Source organism: Camponotus vicinus, unplaced genomic scaffold (assembly GCF_025532165.1).
Source record: "Camponotus vicinus isolate PSW18456_S1 unplaced genomic scaffold, iyCamVici1.0 SCAF_2, whole genome shotgun sequence".
Classification (NCBI taxonomy): Eukaryota; Metazoa; Arthropoda; class Insecta; order Hymenoptera; family Formicidae; genus Camponotus; species Camponotus vicinus.
The window spans coordinates 4,582,120-4,601,478 of NW_028141956.1; the positions used below are offsets into that span (position 1 = coordinate 4,582,120).

Consider the following 19,359-nt stretch of genomic DNA (forward strand, 5'->3'; position numbering starts at 1 on the left):
ACATCTAAAGTAATGATGTAACTGCGCTTCAACGACGCATTCCGCTAATCATGCTGCGTAAAAACTGTTACACGCGAACATGCATTTCTCATTCCACGTTTCAGTACATGCGATTCGTAGCTGCGTTATAATCGAGCGCGATTTGTACGCGATGCGTAAGAGCGCGTGGCGATGCGAGCCCATGAAAAAAAAGACAGCGTTACGGCAATTGTATCAGAAATTCCCGCGAATTACTCGTCCCGCCGATAAGTTCGCTAACGAACCAAAACGTTCGTTACCGCAGAACTCAATAGGCTCATTCAGAGATCGTGCGATGACGTAACGAATTAGCCGCTAATTGGAGAAGGTCGGATCGAAACTTGTCGAATATATATGTCAAAGTGCCGGAAATTACCTCTTAAATAACTTCTCTGGAAAATCACCAGCGATTAAATATCAAGTTAATCGCGATAATCTACGAAAAATTATATTATGAGGACTCAAATCTTGTAAAGAAATTCTCTGAAGATTCCATGATTTTCCAGGTTCTTTTGTTCAAAGTTCCAGGTACAATTGAAGTATTTTAGATGCAATTTTAAAATAAATTTATTATGCATGATTTTTTAATATAAGTAAAATATAGAAACACCTCTAAACATCTGATCGGCTAATAATCATAAAATAATTATAAAATTTGGACAATATTATCTAAATCCTAAAAGTATTATAAACTATCAAGAAATGTTGTGTATATACAATAAGTTATTATTTAAATATAAAAGAATGTGTATGTGTAATATATTGTTATGTAATTATTATTTTAAGAAAAAATATTTTTAATAAAAAATAATACAAAAATAAAACTAATGCAAGATGTTGGTAAAAAAAATAAACTCAACAAAATATTTTATAAAAGATTTTGAAATTTAAATATTGTAAAATAGAATAGATTTCTTTGTTTTTAAAATATTAAAAACATAGTCTTCAGAATTTCAAAATTAAAGCTGTTAAGGTTAACATAAATGTTTATATATAAAAATAAAAATATGAAAAACAAAATTATCAAAACTATCAATTTTTTTAAAAATTCCCTGAATCTCAATAAAATTTCATGAAAATTCCTTGATTTTTTAAGAACAAAGATCCCTGAGAATACCAGCTTTTTAAAGTTATTTCCGGAAATATACACCCTAATTATATTTGTATGAAATTCGAACAGCTTTTTCCTACTGTAATAATAATTATTAATTGTAAGTTATAATCATAAGGTTTGAAAATGAATCTCGCAAATGGGAAGAAACACGCGTAAATAGATAATATACGCGCTGTGTACAAACAGAGAGAGTAATGCTTACACATGCACTTAGGGTAAGCGCAGATAAGCGATGCGCGATAAGCCGGTGATCGATACACTTCCGGGAGCATAAAGTGTTCCAGGTTGCAATTATCGGTAATTGCCAAGTGACTGATTTGATCCTTGGGACACGACTAGATAAAAACTTTAACACGCATTAACCACGGATCACACACGGATTGTACACGCGTGTGCGTGTAACCGGCTATTGGCAAACCCTCGCCTTTCTTGGCGACCAGCCTGACTCATTCAACGACCAAGAGAACGCGTTAATAAAAACCGTGCCGATTGTCTTATAAAAGAACGATCGCGCGAATGTTCTGTCAACGATATTTTAAAAATATCGGACGGTATAATCAAAGAAAATTGCAAAATATTAATTAGCACAAGAGAATCTTTTATATAATTAAGAGTAAATTTCTTTTTCTCAAAAACAGAAAAAAATAATATCGATAAACAGGGATACAATAAAGCATTTTTGCAATTTTAAATACAATTTTAAACACAATATTTTAACTTAATTATAGCTGTAAAAATATTCAAAATTAAAAACTACAATAAAAAATAACGACATTCTTACTTTTACTTTCGTTAAATCGATTGTATGAGCAAACTATTTTATTATACATTGTTCTATTCCAAACTGTTGTAGATCCCCAAATTTATTGTGAAACATAGCAGATTTGAAAACTTCTTGTAACGTTCAAGAATGTGATACATAGATTCAACAGAACATAAATGTGGGCTAAAGTTTGAGAAATTTTATGTATCCGGCAATGTTCCAACAAAGAGGCGTGGATGAGAATGTATGTATAATGCCGAGTTATGATGAAGAGCAGCAGAAACGAAGGTAAACACCATTATTACGTAAATATTGGCTGACTTAGTGTTCCCAGCGTAAAGTCATGAATTTATATGGAATAAGCACATCGCGGAACGCGCTATTCCCTTTAATTCCGAGGCACTCGACCACGAGAGTTCGCGCTGAGATACGACCGCCGTAATTCAATTTCGATTTGTACACACACGGTCAGCCGGAAGTCGATTGGTTCTCATCGCAAAATTTCCTGGCCACACACGAGAGATAAACGCGATCGCGCGGCAGCGCTGAAAAGGACATTTTAAGCTTATAAATATAAACGCGACGTCATATCCAGATCCTTAACAGATCCGATAGCTGAACTAATTTACTTTCAAATATATTCTTGAAATATAATAGAATTTATTAACATAATAAAAAGAGTTGCTAATTATTGTAAATTATTGTAAATTTAATTGCCATTGCGTAATAAAGACCGGAATGTAAATTTTCGAGTATTACTACTATTATATAATATTGAATATTATGTAATATATAATATATATTATACAATATTGAATTTGTAATTTTATTTTCGATAAATTATTTGAAATAATTAATTTCATTTGCGGGTACAATTGCAGCTGCAATTTAAATATCTAAATGTCAATGGATTGCTATTGTGACAAACGAATAAATAGCGACAAACTCCGTCTCACGATTTGAATCCCAAGGATAAGTGGAAGCCTTAGAAATATTCCGCGTTGGCGGGCTAATATTGTGCAAAGTGTACGACACATGTGATATGAAATAATCGAAGTTCCCAGACATGACCGCATAACGAGTAATACAGCAGATTATAAATAACATCATTCTGATGAACTAATACAACGTTTGATCAGTAATACTTTATCATTTTCTAAAATTAAAATCATCCAAAATATATATATGTTATAAAAATTTGCAGAATAAATGCATATGTATTTTCTACTTAAAACGATAAAAAAAAATAATTAATAATTTCTCATACGATCGTAAACAAATAGATGAGGAAAAAAACTTTAATTTTCAATAAATCAAATTAATTTTGTTTCAACAGGAGTGCCATTGAATGAAGTTTCTACTAAGAAATTTAATATTGAAAATTGAAAAGTTTCACGAGATAATACATACTGATCTCTTGTCATATCCTCGAAAAAAAAATAGACTCTAAATTCATTATAGAATATGCCACTTCAAGTCTTAGTTTTAGGTCAAGTCTCCGATTATACGAAACTCACACCTCGATCGATACCTGGCTTCTTGGTGAGTTTTGCAACATTCGTAAAAGAATTAATAATGTCAAGAATCGTGTGGCGCGAGAAAATGCAACGAATTCGCTTGTGTCTGTAAAAAGCGGCCTCTCAAGAGCCGTAAGTTATATATATTGTGTGGGAGGCTGTCCAAGCAAGCACCCGTTGCTAATATCGATCGTGCCACGTTTACAATGTGTATGCGAACGACTGAAGTCCGAAGTGTCCGAGGGTGGTAACGTGTCTGATTCACTCGATCATGTTTCTGGCGGACCAGGTGTGCGCCGTGAAAATGGCACTACGTGACATCGCGAAAACTGAATACGAAACTTTACAGACAGGCTAAATCTATTATCTTTAGCGTACTCTAAGTGATAAGAATTTTAGTTTATCGCCAAAATTTGTTTCGAGAAAATTACCAGTTAAAAATTAAAGCTTCTTTCTCTTTAAAAGATTATAATTTTGTACGTTTAATGTAACGACCTTAAGATTATTTCCAGAACAAATGTGTGTGAACATAACTCGAGATAATGTGCGTAATCCGCGTAATTAACGAATGTTGCGCCATTGTTTAATCTTCTATCACGTAATATAGTTAATGCTATGAAAAATAGATGATTGTTTATTAAAAGTTTATTTAGAGTACCAAGTCTGAATAAATAGAAAAAGCTCTACAATATATTTTGCATCGTTTTCTTTTTGATATGATATTTCGTACTTCATACAAAGTATAACGTACGAAGATGCTGGAATTTTTTTACAATACATCTGAATTATTAACAATTGCGTTACACTGTTATACAGAATAACTGCGTAAAAGGATTAACGCTCGAAAGCGCAACGATGTTTCTTCCCATGCGTGCCGCAAATTTAAAGTGGTTAACAATAAAGCAATTCCCGCGCGGTCTTTAAGAACCTCTGCGAATTATAAACGCCCTGGTAAGCATTCGACGAAATACAAGCTTCGCATCCTACTGCCTACGCAAGTACGCGGAATAACTAATAAAATTTTTCGCGTTGAATTATATGAATTACGCCAACCTGCAAAATTAATCCCCGAACAAATCTCATATCTAGTTTTAGTAGACTGCTCGATAGAAAAGAAATATATAATATAAAACAATATATAATATATAATATATAATATATAATATATAATAAATAATATATAATAAAAAATATATAATATGTAATAAAAAACAATATGTAATATTAAAAAATTATATATATATATATATATAATTTTTATAAATGAAGGAAATAACTTTCTCCCACTACTTATCAAAAAAATTATTCGGAAGATACAAGTATAATTCACATATATATCTGATAAATTCCGAACACATTTTCACCTGTGGGAAAAAGTGATAAATTTTAGAGCAGACAAGCGGAGAGACGTAAAACTTGTACGCAGCCGTGAGTTAGGTTTAAGGAACTGTTGCGAATTATGAATGCCCTGATAAGCATTCAACGACGCAGGAGTCGACAGTGAGCGAGCGGCCGGTCCGTTTACGCGGAATATTTTCGCACGACTCGAAAGAGAGGTAAATGTGTATTGTGTCTGGCGGGAGTGTGCTCTGCCGGATCAATTATGCTAGTCTCCCCTAACGCGCCGCTCGCTCGCTGCTCCTGCATCGTGTGCCTCTTGCATCGCGAGCGAACGTAACGGTTAGCAGCGACGAATGTGCATCCGACGTGCAGACTGCACCGAGCGAAACTTCCGCGCTGCCTCGTCTATAGTTGATAAGCCCCCGCGCCGGTGGTCGCACTCTTTTTGAATTAAATATCGTAACATATATATCCATCCCCGCACGTGTTGCCAACTTTTTTTTTTCAAGGAAGATTCCTGAGAGAATCAACCGAACTTCGAGCGATATATAAAGTCGGAGATATTTTCGAGACTTTTTGCGGAAATAGAGACAGACGCAATAATGATTTATTTATGGCAACCGTATACCGTACGTTACCGTTATATTTAGAGAAGCGTGAATGATAGTTCGCGTGAGCTTTTATATTTTTATAGTTTATTTCTTCGAAATGTTTTAGCTCTTCTATTTTTCTCGAAATTAATTTATCGTAATGAATTAAAAAATTTACTTAAAATTCTGGCTAATAATTTAGATTAAATTTGATATTTATCATTAATGATAATATTATAATAAAAAAATTAAATTATGTTCAGAGATATATTAAAAATAATATACGTTTATATATTTTACGAATACTAAACAGTCTTTTTCAAAGCCAACCACAGTAAACAGTCTTATAACCACAGTAATCTAAACGACACGATTATATTCTGTATAGCACGTACGTATACCAAATGATCGATGCAGTGTCACATATATAAACAATTACAGGATCAATAAAGAAACATAGATATATCGCTGACGTCAATTTTGGATCTAATATTTTTGCTCTTCGGTTACTCAGCAAGAATACTGGCTTCATTTTCGAAGTTCGCGGTTCATGAAACAAGATTTTATCTTTAAATATTAAGAAGAGCACATAAACACATACATTATTGCTTTCCCCCTTTGCTCTCCGACATTTATATATAAAATGCTTTACGGATATAACTTTATTAAAAGCCTTGGTATTTTAAAACAATCGTCTTTTTTCAATTCTAACATATACTATTATTATTTAAAAAATACTCCCTTATTTTTTAATTTAAGAAAATAGTAAAGAAAGAATATAAAAAAAGGTTTGCATTTTAGGAATTTATAAGTGACTGTGAGGAACATTTTGCCAATGAAATTGTCTATTAAAGCGAATGTTCCGCCAATTCATGTACACAAATTTAGTCATTTTTTATATAAATATTTTTTTATTTGGCAAAAAGTAGCTCGATATTTTAGAAATTAACGCGAACCGCGTTTCTCTCTCGTGACGCCACTTCGAGCTTCCGTTCTTCGATTACGCTAACGAGAACGTAACCCGCTCGCGTTGGGAGTTCGCGAGATTTTTGGTCTCGTTCTATATGTTGGGAACATACGTGGTGAAAGGAAGTGCCGTCTTGCGGCTCGATCGGCGGCTTGATGGCCGTTATTATCCGCCCGCTCGAAAAAATTCGGATGGCACGTGATAGAACATCCTTAGAAGCGACTTCTAAGAAAGCCTGATATTATTCTTTCGATACTCTTTACTTTTTGTCATCTTCATAGAATTGCCATATCCTACATTTCTCAGAAATTAAAATTGTCGACGCAATAAAATTATCATGTATACATAAAGAGCAACTTAATAACGCATAACATTTTAACGGTACTATTTTATGCTTCGTAAAGTTTTTCTTACAATATTCAACATCAAAATACACATGCGTAAATATATAAATGCGTAGAGCTTTAACAAATTTATATGGATTTAAATGAAAAATTAATCTTCGCCATTTGTATTTTCAAATTTAAAATTTACAAAAATTATTGAATATTGTTTTGAGCTTATAATTTAGCAACAATTTATCTCCATATTTTAATTAAAAAGCAATCTGTTTTAATTTTTGAGAATCTATCATAAGAATCAAACTCGCGCGGAAATATTAGAATATTTCTTGTATATTTACTACACACATTATACACTATAATCTCGACAACTCATTGCGTAAACAACCTCACACATCGCGAAGAACTCGAAAGTATTACAAAGCATAAAAGAAGGTATCGAAATCTCGACAAAAAAGGAAAACAAATATAACGAGGTCGCCGAAGACAAAAAGAGACCTCGTGCGAACCGCGGAAGAGTTTTGCGAATTTTCCCCTATATGGGAGCGAGTTCGGATGTACAAAAGACCGGTCGATGACGAAAAGGGTGAACATTGATCGGGCCCACGCGCGATTATCGTGCCTCGATCGGAATCGCCGCACGGTACGATTGGCCGCGTGACAGCGATCGCGGAAAGACAGAGACGTACGAGCGAGCTCGAGCAAGCGAGAAGAGAGAGAGAGAAAGAACGAGGACGAAACAATGGAAATCGAAGAGATAAAGAATAGAAGAAGAAATATCTCGAGATATTTCTGCGAGAGACTCTCCTCTCGAGGTGAAATATCAAGAGAGAAAGAGGGACGCAGAAATAAACGGAAATGAATAATCGGGAATAAAGGAAAGAAAGGAATTTCTCAGAGCGAAATAAGGCAAGCCGAGAGCGAGAGGGAGGAAGGTGCGAGACGGAGCGACTGCAACAGCGGCGAGAGGGAGAAACGCGCGCTTAGCCATACATACGTAAAATAATCTAGGGATATTCTCGCACTCACCGTCGGTCCTCTGGATGTTTATGCTGCAGCCGACGTCGATGTTGCACGTACCGTGATCCATGGTCATTTAATCGGTCTCGCACACCGCGTTCGGCACCATAAAACGCGCCCGGCTTCTTCCGTTACTACCACCGTGCAACGGCCTCGCACGCGGCCGATTAATCGGCTCCGAGCGAGAGAAAGAGAGAGAGAGAGGAAGAAACGAGAGACGAGGATGAAATCGCGCGACGACGACGGTTGACAGTTAACGGCAGCGTTCAAACTCGCGCGGCGGCCGGTCGAACTTCTCCGTCTCTCTCTTCCCTCCTCTTCGCTCCTCGACGACGATGCTCTCCTTTCTCTCTCTTTCTCTACGCCCTAGGTCGCTAATCCTCGCTCTAGGAACGGCGCTCTCCTCTAGACTCCAAGGCACGCCCGATATGTATCTAGTCGCGGTTCCCGTTCGTCTCCTGGCCAAACGTTCGCGCCGCGTCGTCGTCGTCCCCGTCGTCGTCCTCGAGATGGCAAGAGAGGCTCGGAGAGCAGCGTGAACGAGCGTGCACGCACACACACACACGAATACGTACGTCCGCGTATCAGCCGAATCGCATCCGCGGCTCGGCCGTTGGAGTATCTATCTCGCGCCGAGAGGACGACAGGACGACCGTTTGCTTTCGTGCCGGGATACACTGCCAGTGTCCGTTATTGACAACGGAAGAGCTGCGAGGGCGCCAGCTTCCGGACGGCACGCGCCGATCGTGCCGACATCTGTCGGCGCGACGTCATTGGCGCGTTCGTGCAAATGACAGTGTCGATGACATCTGGCCTTCGCTCGGGGAAATGAGTACTAAACTTTCCGGATAAAACAGTAAACTTTATTTTTACGCACGATTTGCTCGTTTTAGATTCCGGATTTTTAGAAAATATTTTTAAAAAATAAAAATTCTTAAAAGCTTTTAGATTTAGGTTTTTTTTTTTTTAATTGTAATTCAACGTTGTTTTATAAAGTATCGATTATTATATTGAGGAGGAAAATCCTCGGAATATTGAAGAAAATTATTCCAAATTATTAACTATATTAAAAAATTTTTTGTCGTCTTTTCTATGAGAAATTAAATTGAAATATTTCTTATCGTTAAATATCTAAATAATTCACTGCAATTTCTTCTTTCTTGAAATTTCCGATTTCAATATTCCTTATTTTTTTACGATTTGTTGTTGTTCCGTGGCTTCACGAACCAACGATTTCAACTCTTCCAGATCAAAATTCTCAGATTCCAATAATCGTTCAATGATTCTCGTTGCTCTAGAAATACACAAATCACACGATTATTATTACATACTCACAACTGCAACAAATAAATTTAATTTTTGAAAAATTTTTCAAAAGTGTAAATATTTTATTATATCAAAATATAATTCTCACTTGTCTCTCTCTTGGCCTGCAGCTTCTGGTAGTCGCGGAGGTAACTCGCCAACTTTAAATTTTTCATACACCTAGGAAAAGGCCTTGACTTTTAGTGACTTTCATGATTAAATAATCAAATGTTATTAAATTATTTTACTTCACACATGTGAGAAATTTCTTCAACAATTACCTCTAATGCTCGCTTGACAATTCGTTCATCCAAACCCGCACTTTGCGCAGCTATATGTGCGAAACTACATGTCGCGTGTCCAGAAGTTATACGATAAAGATACGCCACGGAACCGTTGTTGTTTGTGACAAACTCGAAAGTCTATATGATAAAAATTTAATTATTAAATACAATTAAATAAAAATAAAAATGTAATAAGTAAATAAATAATTAAAGTAACAAAATGGAAACACGAATAAGATATTTTACCTGTTCCTCGACTATCGGACTTTGCGGTAACATGCTCATTATTCGATGCATGTGCGTGGCCACAAAAACGTGTGGGCAGTAAATATCTCGCTCGACGAAATTATTCAATACAGCTGCGAGCAATGACAAGCCACTCACCTCGGACGTCCCGTTTCCGAATTCGTCTAAAATGACGATAGAATTTGGCGTGGCCGCGTAGAGAGCGGAGTTTATCTGCAAGATCGATAAATGATGAAGTTATTGAAAAGTAGTACTTACAATTAACAATATATTTGCTCCTTTAAATAAATTTTTCAAGTAACCTTCTTTGAAAAATGCTATTTATACCTGTCGCATATCTTGCAAGAACATGCTCGCATTTAGAGCAATGCTGTCCACGGACGTAATCTGTGTCAGGATATGAGTCATTGTTCCTATGGTGGCCGATTTAGCCGGTACATAGCAACCGATGTGAGCCATAAATACAATAAGTGCAATTTGTTTGAGATAAGTGCTCTTGCCAGAAGCGTTCGGACCGGTCAAAATTTTTATGCGGCTCTTTTCGTCCCCGGAATAGGTGTCATTCGGAACGAAGGTTGTTAGAAATTCCTGCAACGGGTGACGACCTTGTTCCACAGCTATAATCTGGCGCTCCACCATATTCGGCTTTACGTAATTGTATTCTCGGGCGACTACATAAAATGCCAACAACCTGATGAAATAATTGAGGTGTCCAAAATTTTATCTAACGACCTATCTAAAGTTTCTTAAAATTTAAAACTGTTTTCCCTTTGATCTTTTTCTTACGATTTATATTATTATAATTTCACACGATTCTTTTTCATAGAAAAATCAGAAAGTGTCTAATTCACTCACGTGTCTAATTCAGCGCACAATTGAATCGCATTAAAGATTGATGCGGCATGTTTATTTATATATTTCACGAGCTTCAGTATAATATAACTCTCTCGCTTGTTGATCCTTAATAATATATCTCCTACAGTATCGTCTAACTCTGGAACCGAGCAAATAAATGATTTATGTATAAAAAAACGATATTTTCAAGCTATTTCACGTGTACATATATTATTAGAAAATTATATAACAATAAAAAAACCTTTAGCACTGGGGCTTTTATAATAACGTATATTATTGCTAACAAATTTGAACTCTAAATTCTCCAAATCCGCATTGTCGGCTGGCGATGGATTCCATCCAGTTATTGCTAAGAGATATCCAATATTCGGTATGTATACCATCTTGCAGGTTGTCACCGATGGTGGAAGATAATCTTTCATATCTTTCTCTCCCATTCGTGTCAGGGTCTCGGATAAAGTGCCTCTTATGTGATGCACTGCATTTATAATGGAAACATGAAAATTTAGACGGTTGAGTGCACAAATGCAACGATGTAATTTTTGGGATATCATTTCCGATTCAAGAATTTCAATTTTTTGTTCGTAAAAAAAAATATTTATCTCGAATTGTGCGAAACAGATCAAGATTAGCTTACATTTATCCAAGTGTGAATCCACATTTGTTCGGACGATGAAATCGTTTTCGGATTTCTTTGTGCTAAAATCCACTATATATTCAATAAAATATTTGACGTAACGTACTTCGTTCGTGATACTATCGACGATTTTACGAAACAGTTTCACTTTTTCACGGCGTTTTTCACATATATCAGCGATATAAATTATGGAAGATATCGTCTAGGTGAAATATAAAATAGAATGTTAAATAAACATATAATAAAAACATAATAATTATGAAATTATGTCGTGAAAAGAGAAATTTAATAAACCTTGTGCAATCGTCGCCAATCAGAAACTTTAGCTTGCTGCGCTAAATATCGATCCAAAATAACATTAGTCAAACGATAAACGTGTTTCAAACATGACGTTAAATTTTCGACAATACTCTGGTTATCTGGATTAAGGCAAAACTCGACGACTTCGAATCTTTGATTAAGAATTTCGATGTTTCTTGTGGGATGTCGCAACGTTCTCCTACAATAAATACATAAGTCTCTATTTAAAATATTAAAATATTACTCTATATAATGAAACGTTATGTAGAGTAATTATATAAAAAAATATGACAACAATGTGGCCATGAATACTTGCCACAAGAATTGCGCTCCAGGCCGCGATTGGCAACGGCTCAGAAGGATGAATAAGCTACCACTTTGTTTCTTCGATGCCGCATCACCACACTTGAAAAGACTCGGATGATGTCTGGCGTGCACGATATTTAATGCCTCGTAAGTATCGTCATTTATCATGACAATGTCACGTCTACATCCCGATACACAGTAAAAGAATTAGCATATATTGTGAAATACAATCGCATCTCGTAGAAAAATAATCATATAAAAAAAAATATTCAAATAAAAAAAATGTATAGCAGAAGCGAAGAATATAAATTTAAATTGTGATAATACAATTTATTCAATTGTTAAAAAAATATAATTGCAATTTTAAGAAAGATTTAATTCGACAAAGAATCAGAGATGCTTTTTTTATAAAAAACGATTCTCAGGAACTTTTCAGTGAATTAAATTCCATGATTGTATCAAACATCATGTCTAAGATATTAGATCCCAACGTGAAGTCAGAGAGAGACTCACAATGTTACGCTAGTTAAAGATACGAAACTAGGTCTGCCGGAAGGATCCAGCGCGATATTGCTCCAATGTTGATCAATGTAAATCAAGAGCAGACCCAGCGTATGTATCATGACGATCGATTTGAAATTCAACAGGCCCTGAAGAAAGATAAGTCTCTCGACGTTGTTGGCGTTCGCCGGCTCCGACTCGAGCTTGAGACATCGAACTCTGTGATAGCATCTATCGAAGCCGTATTCCCTCTTCCGCATCACCCTCAGCGAGACCTGCGTCGGCCCCGCACTGCTCGTTCCCGGTGATCTGTTCAATTCACTCGACGTTTCCGACGTTATCAAAGTCTCGAGCGCTGCAAGAAACTCGTCGGACGTACCGGAGATCGTGACGACATAACGCGGTTGGCATTGCTTATACAGTGTCTTGGTAATGTTAAAATGAATATTGTCATCGTAGGTATCATCCATCACGAACAATTCGGACGTGAGAATGTTGTAGTAGGCTGCGCCCAGTTGATTGCTCGACCAAATCATAGCTAAAATGATCTACGAAGAAAAATACGACTTGTATTTTTGTAATAGATAGTGTTAAGATTCACACAATAAAAGCCATAAAATTCATTAATCTTACATACTTTTTGTTGAGGCGCGAATTTATCAATTTTCTCCAAGAAATCATATTATTACTATTTTATTCACAGAGAGCTAATATATTGCAATAATAAAAATAAGTAAAATAATAATTGTGTGAAGGCGAGAAAATGAGAATGAGAAAAAATTATTTATCAAAATTATTTAAAACAGTGAAATAATTTTAGTGCACGAATTCGAAAAAATACTAGCCTCGTCTCTATCAGTAAAATTGTCAATTTGCATTGCAGAACCGTCATTGCTTGGTTGCTTTTGCACTGCAGCGATTGCCTGAGCTGTTGGAATACTAAACTCTTCTTCATCACTGCTACTTTCGTTTAATATCGATTCAAATTGCACTTGTCTAAAGTGAAAAATATATGCTAGCAGTTAATTTTGAAAATAAGATGTAACAATATTGCTTTGATCATATATACATGTATACTATAACTCATCTGTAGACGAGAAACTAAAAATATAATGCGATTTTAAGAAGACACAAGTACAATGAAAACATACATGTTAGTTAAAGAAGGGGTGGATGACAAAACATTCCTTGAGAAACCCGGCGAGCTCATTTTTTATTGTTCGTTCTGTGGACTTCAGATTCGAAATGCACAAACAATGCTATATGAAGTAACAACTACCTGAATTTGATTGTTAGTCGTGTGCGCCGATTTTGCGGCAAATTTCACACGAAGTATACTTAATATCTTTTTCTTCAAAGTTTTTAAAAGAAAAAGACGAAAAAATATAATATAAACAATTAAACTGTAAGGCCCAGTTCAACAATGGCCAGTTAGCTTAACTAGTAGTTAAGTAGTGATGCCAACCACTGAAACAAAATTCGGTAAACTATTTACAAGGTTAGATTTTGACAAGTTGTATTTTCGCAAAATATACATAAGCGAAATATTGAAAAAAAAAAAAAAATATATATATATATATATACATATATAATCTAACCTTGTAAATAGCTTACCGAATTTTGTTTCAGTGGTTGGCATCACTACTTAACTACTAGTTAAGCTAACTGGCCACTGTTGAACTGGGCCTAAATGTTTAAATATAATACTACGTAAGACTCATAGTTCAGTTTTTTATATACATAATAAAAATATCACTATAAGAATTGCAAATATAATTGATATAATATAGTTCTTATAACTTTAGTGCAATTTCTGTACAATTTTGACCTGTTGTAAAAATGTGGGAAAAGGATAAAGAAAAAATTCACACATACTCAATAACAACATTATTCTTTGATTACATTACATGAGCAAATATCTGCAGTCGCCTGCAATTGTTACCTGTACATAATTACAAAATATTGCCCTAAACCTGTTTAAGTAATAAGTACCCGGTATTATTGATATTTTTCGCGACGCAATTTTATAACTGAATATAAAAACGATTTCGCGCGCGATGATGTAAGATTATGGTCTTTGATTCAGCTTTTGCTTTGTTTGTTAATACTTACGACATATATAAATAGTAAGTGGACATATCAAGAATTGTATGGAACACATTTGGTTAGGAGTTAGATCGTGTTGTTACTTGTTACACATCATATATAAAATATTACTTGACATTAGTCTTCACGCGTACATATGATTACCACGGTTGCATTATTACAACTATTGTTATATACATTCTTCCGAAAAGTACAGGACTCTCGGAAAACATTCTCTAAATCGCATTAAAAAACCTATTCCTCTGTAAATTTTAATTATAAAATCTTAATTTATAAAATTTCAAAAAATTTATAGCTTAACATTTCACATTTCATATATCTATTATGAAACATTTATATAACGTTTTTATATAGCAATCTTGCGGTAATTCTGATTGAGATAAATATATCGAGTGTACAAAAATACATGAAATCTCCTAAATTCAATATTTTTCATATAAAAAGATATATGAATCAGATCCTTTTTTTTGCACAATTTCGTTAAGATCTGGAATAATTTTCAAGATCTGAAAAAGCCTTCTAACTTGGAATAGGCGGAGATGGTTGGGGATTGAAAGAAATAGGTCGATAGCTCTTGTCCCTCACGAAGGGCTGCACTCCGTTCAATACGAAACCGTTCATAGGGCTTCGCTCTTGTTTGATCGGCTGCACCGGGCTCTCGTCCTCCGAACTGACGGCTTCCTCGCTGCGTGCTGGGCTAGCCGACCTAGTTAACCGTTTCTTACTCTTTTCGCTCCGTTTCGACACCTCCTCATATTTCCTACTTTGGAATCAGCAGAGAACGTCACGACTCGCGACGAATTTCATCATCGCATGTTGCGAGTAAATTTCCAAAGTAACAATACATGTGAATTAACTTAAGAAATAATTTTGCTATATAAACTATTTTAAAAATATCATATATATCTATATACATGTATGTGTGAGTACTTTGTCTTTTATATTTATAAAAATCTTTATATTTATAAAAATCTTTTTTTATAATAAACTGAAAAATTTTTTTATGTAAGTCTCTATAACTAAATAAAAGTCATTGATAATAAGACAAGTATTAGTTTCAACTTTCCATCGAAAACTAATATTTTAATGGAGTCAATATTCTTTTTCGAAAAAAAATCACTTTCGTTTGTGAAGAATCAATATTTCGTGAACGGTCGAACGCACGTGACGCCTCTGCTGTATTTGTCAACGCGCTGAACGCCAAGGCAAACACCTATTCTCCGCGAGTGGATCTAGTAAAATATTAACATAGTCCTTATATAGATGCACGCGGTCGCAAGAGTGGAGGACGTTTGCCGGCGTTCCACGCATCGGAAGATAAACCAAGACGCAATATCGCGGCGTGCGACGATCTTTCTTTTAGACGTAACGTAACGCGTTCGACTATTGTGAGAGATGCGTTGATTTATCGCACGATGCTCGCCACACCTATATATGCTCGCCCAATACGTAGTTAGAAGCGCGATCGTACTTGCTTGGCTTGGTTTAATGAAGCGTTGTTAAATGACTAGAGGTGTTAAGACTACTTACTTTACGCCCACCTTAAAACCTGTGCAGGATAAAAAATCAGAAAGCCAAGAATTAGTAATCGCACGATACGCGCGAGTTCTTATCTACGAGTGCGATTAGTAGATTTAATTACTACGTTTCTATAGCGAACATTAATACTCATATTTATTAACTTGCAACGAAGACAAATTTGCAAAAGAAGCTGTCGCATCGAATATCAACTGTAATATCAAGATAACAAACTATTATATTATATTATGAGTTATGATTTATATTATGAGTTCTATTTATACTGAAGCAAGTATACAGAAAATAGATTTTAGACTCTAGATTGAAAAAAAGAAGAGATGTAAAAGTAAATTTTAAAGATTACATAATACATACTTTTCTAGATTTCCGAGAAAGAAATGATAAAAAATGTCTTTTATATATAAAAAAAATAAAATAATTAAAAGTGAAGTTTTTAAACTAAATAATTTTAATATTTTTTACTTTATAAAATAAAATACAAAAATTCTGAGAACAAGTACAAGAAAAGCGTTATCATTTTTTGTGATCACATTTGATTTTTATTTAACAAATTGAAAAGAGAGAATTGTTATATTGCTCGCGCTCACTTCAGTATAAGGAGTGTACCAGAAATCATAAATGTCATTCGAATCTCTACTCAAAACCTCCCTTTCAGGCATTACGTCTGTCGACAACACTATTATTTCGAGAAACATTCTCAGGAGAATCGTTATCTCAAGCGAAAATTAAAGGGGCCAGATTATATCGAACGTACCTAGATCGAAGGGGTTTACTCTTGCCAGTTTGCCTGGAATGCGGTCTTGTGTTAGGTTGCGATAGCTCGCTGTCGCTGCTCGCTAAGGAAGATCTCGCCGCTACGGCCCCGTGAGCAAAATCTTTCCTGTTAGGTAACACGTTAGAGAATTATTCGCCATTAGCGGTTTCGTCTCGCAATCGCGGACTGTTGTATACGGGCAGCAGAGTCTGACATGGCCGCGAGCACGTGAGTGAAAGTGAATTCATAGAGACTCTTTGGAATGACGGGCTCTTCTCATATATACGTATTGCATAGTACAGGAGACCTTTACCCTTCTGAACCCTTTAGTCTTAGTATTAAAACATTCATTTTCTTTCATTGCGCTCAAATATCGCACGGTGTATTACTTATGTAAATCTAAATACAAATGTGAAAATGAAATAAATTATTTTAAGAGAAACTTATATATTTTTATAATTTCTTTAATAAAAAAATTATTTTGAGCGTAAAAATATTTCAGATCTTTCGGAGAAAACTTACTTTAAAAGAAAATACGTATTACTTTAATTTTAATTCTGAGGCTCGAGAATATTATATCAAAAAGATTAATGTCGTTATTATGAAAACCACAATTTCATATTTACCTGTAATTGTCAGACCTAGGCGTAGAACTGAGATTCGCGGTTTTACCAGTGGTCGCGTGTGCATCTACAAAGACGGCCGAACTCTTGGGAATGTCGCAGACCACCTTGGGATGTACTGTTGTTTGCTTATATTCCAGGTGCGACGACGATTCAGTGGGCGTCCAGTCATAATACTTTGGCCGGTAATCCTTGTACTCTCTCGGCTGCTGCTGATGTTGTTGTTGTTGTTGCCTAGAATCCGTGCTGGGCGCGCTCTTACGCAGATATTCGTCACTGCTAACACTACTCTTCCGTATGGTCGCCAACTTCGTCGGTGGGACTGACGTCGGCGACGATGCGGATGATGACGGCGCGCCATCCGGGTCCGCGCGAGATAATTGCGAGCTGTCCCACACAGTGGGCAAGCTACTAATAATTTCAACACGTTGTGAAACAATAGCAAACAGTTTACAATTTTTAAACCTAAAACTAGCAAAGAATCATTATATAAACGATTAAAAGAATTGTATCCATTTTTAAACAATTTCTAAATTAAACTATATCCATTAAAAAACAAAAAATTAAAAACATATATTAAGATAATGTAGATATTCATAATCTATTTTTAATCTTTTTCTTCATACTTATTATTAGTCATTTCAATTTGAGAATAACGCTTTAAACACTTCTTTATACATTTCTAGGAGATATATGGAAAAGAGTTTTCTTGATTGAAAGAGTCAACGTATAGATTTCTTGGCATTTAACAGATATAAATCTTTAATAATGGACTATTTTGGAAATAAATATGCAAATGTAACTTTGACTATTTACCTCATATTTTCGTCCATACTGTACAAGCGAAGTTGCTGTCTAATATTGGCCTTTTCTCTGGCACGTTTCCGTTGGAACTCTTCTTCCACCTTACGCATCGCCTCTAGTTCGCCTTTCCTCTGTCTTTCCTTGGCTTCCGCTTCCCGCGATAGCTTTTCCGCTAATCTACGCCTTTCGATCTGTCGCACAGTGCTCTGGAACGTGAATCTTCGACCTTTCGAATTATTCTTCAATGGTGATTTGATCTCCGACGCAACCTCCTTGTCATCCTGCAGATTTTGTTGAGTAGGCGAAACGCTCCGTTGTTTCATTTCGGAGATATTTTCGCATGATTTCGAAAATCTATTGTTCACCTTTCCATCGCTCGTGAGAGGTTTATCTTTAAGAATGGCTGAGTTTTTGGATTGCTTGATCGTCTTTTCTATATCTTTGTCAGATTTCCTAAATTCATCCACGCCGTTTTTACGATACTTCGATCCAATATTGTTGCTAAAGTTCTTTTCACTGTCCATCACCATATTGCTCCTGTAATTCAAACTTTGAGATTGATATTGAGAATCGTTGGATTCGGGCAAATACATCACATGGCCGCCTGAAGCCAGGTAAGAGAACGAGGGCGGCTTCATAATCATGGGAAAATCGCCGCGATCCTCCAAATCTTCCACCAAATCTTCGTCATCATCTTCATCGTCGAAACTGGGTTTCCAACCGGGTGGTGAAGATCGCGTCGCGTCCGTGATCTGCGTGTGTTGCAGCGATGTTGGCGCGCTTGTCGACAGTAACCAGTTGTCATCGAGGACATCGCGAGTACGTTTCCTCTCGAGGTCCAACGGACTGAGCCCGAGAGCACCCGATACTGATCTCTTCAACTTCTGTAGCGAGTTGAAGGTCGAGCCTTCTTTGCTCTTTGGATCCGGATTGTATAGATACATGCGATTATCGTCGCGCGGTAACGATAACGAGAACACATGTGCCCTGGGTGGAAACTTGACGGGAGTCGGCATTGGTGGAGGCGAGTCCACGCCAGCATCGCTACTAGATTCTTCGCCCAAATCCTGCTGCGGCGTCCACGTAGGTCTTGTCGCCGGAGTTTTCAATCTATTGTTATTAGTATTGGTGCTGATGTCTAATGAATCATCATTAACTGCACCAGCATCGCCAGATATACCAGAATCACCTGATTTATCATGCGAACTTCGCGGGCCAAGAGCAATTAGTGGCGGAGGCGGCCTCGACAGACGTTCGATGCGTTCCTCAAACATCACCTGATATCAAATGTTTCGTGATCTCTTAACCGGAAGTATTCCAAACAATTTATACGTTCCTCAATTTTTTGATTTGATAATTATATTACTTGCTAATTACACTAAAGTATTCTCTAGTATTCTCTTATTAATACATTCATCGTGTACTTAC

At 35.9% G+C, this 19,359-nt stretch overlaps 3 protein-coding genes across 8 annotated transcripts in view; all 3 read right to left on the reverse strand.

Annotated features, from left to right (window-relative positions):
* Positions 1–8,375, reverse strand: part of Klp10a (kinesin-like protein 10A) — a 32,342-nt gene extending 23,967 nt beyond the window's left edge. The window contains exon 1 of the mRNA XM_083092044.1: positions 7,681–8,375. Within this exon, the coding sequence (XP_082948170.1) occupies positions 7,681–7,747 (67 nt within the window). The 5' untranslated portion in view covers positions 7,748–8,375. The remainder of the gene's footprint in view (positions 1–7,680) is intronic.
* A 284-nt stretch (positions 8,376–8,659) lies between these two features.
* Positions 8,660–12,844, reverse strand: LOC145966121 (mutS protein homolog 5-like). The gene is made up of 11 exons (XM_083089926.1): positions 12,118–12,844; positions 11,615–11,785; positions 11,293–11,497; positions 10,999–11,200; positions 10,603–10,839; positions 10,362–10,500; positions 9,834–10,197; positions 9,507–9,719; positions 9,258–9,398; positions 9,086–9,156; positions 8,660–8,965 (listed from the first exon to the last, which is right to left on the reverse strand). The coding sequence occupies exons 1-11, from the start codon at positions 12,639–12,641 to the stop codon at positions 8,857–8,859; spliced, it is 2,376 nt and encodes a 791-aa protein (XP_082946052.1). The 5' UTR covers positions 12,642–12,844; the 3' UTR covers positions 8,660–8,856.
* A 1,133-nt stretch (positions 12,845–13,977) lies between these two features.
* LOC145966122 (uncharacterized) overlaps positions 13,978–19,359 on the reverse strand; it is a 72,660-nt gene continuing 67,278 nt past the window's right edge. For 2 of the 6 annotated variants that reach the window (XM_083089929.1, XM_083089927.1), the window contains 4 exons: positions 17,944–19,208; positions 17,131–17,538; positions 16,505–16,630; positions 13,978–14,917 (listed from right to left, as the gene is read on the reverse strand). In XM_083089929.1, the coding sequence (XP_082946055.1) occupies positions 14,731–14,917; positions 16,505–16,630; positions 17,131–17,538; positions 17,944–19,208 (1,986 nt within the window). In that variant the 3' untranslated portion in view covers positions 13,978–14,730. The other 4 variants (XM_083089928.1, XM_083089931.1, XM_083089930.1 and 1 more) reach the window with 4 other exon arrangements.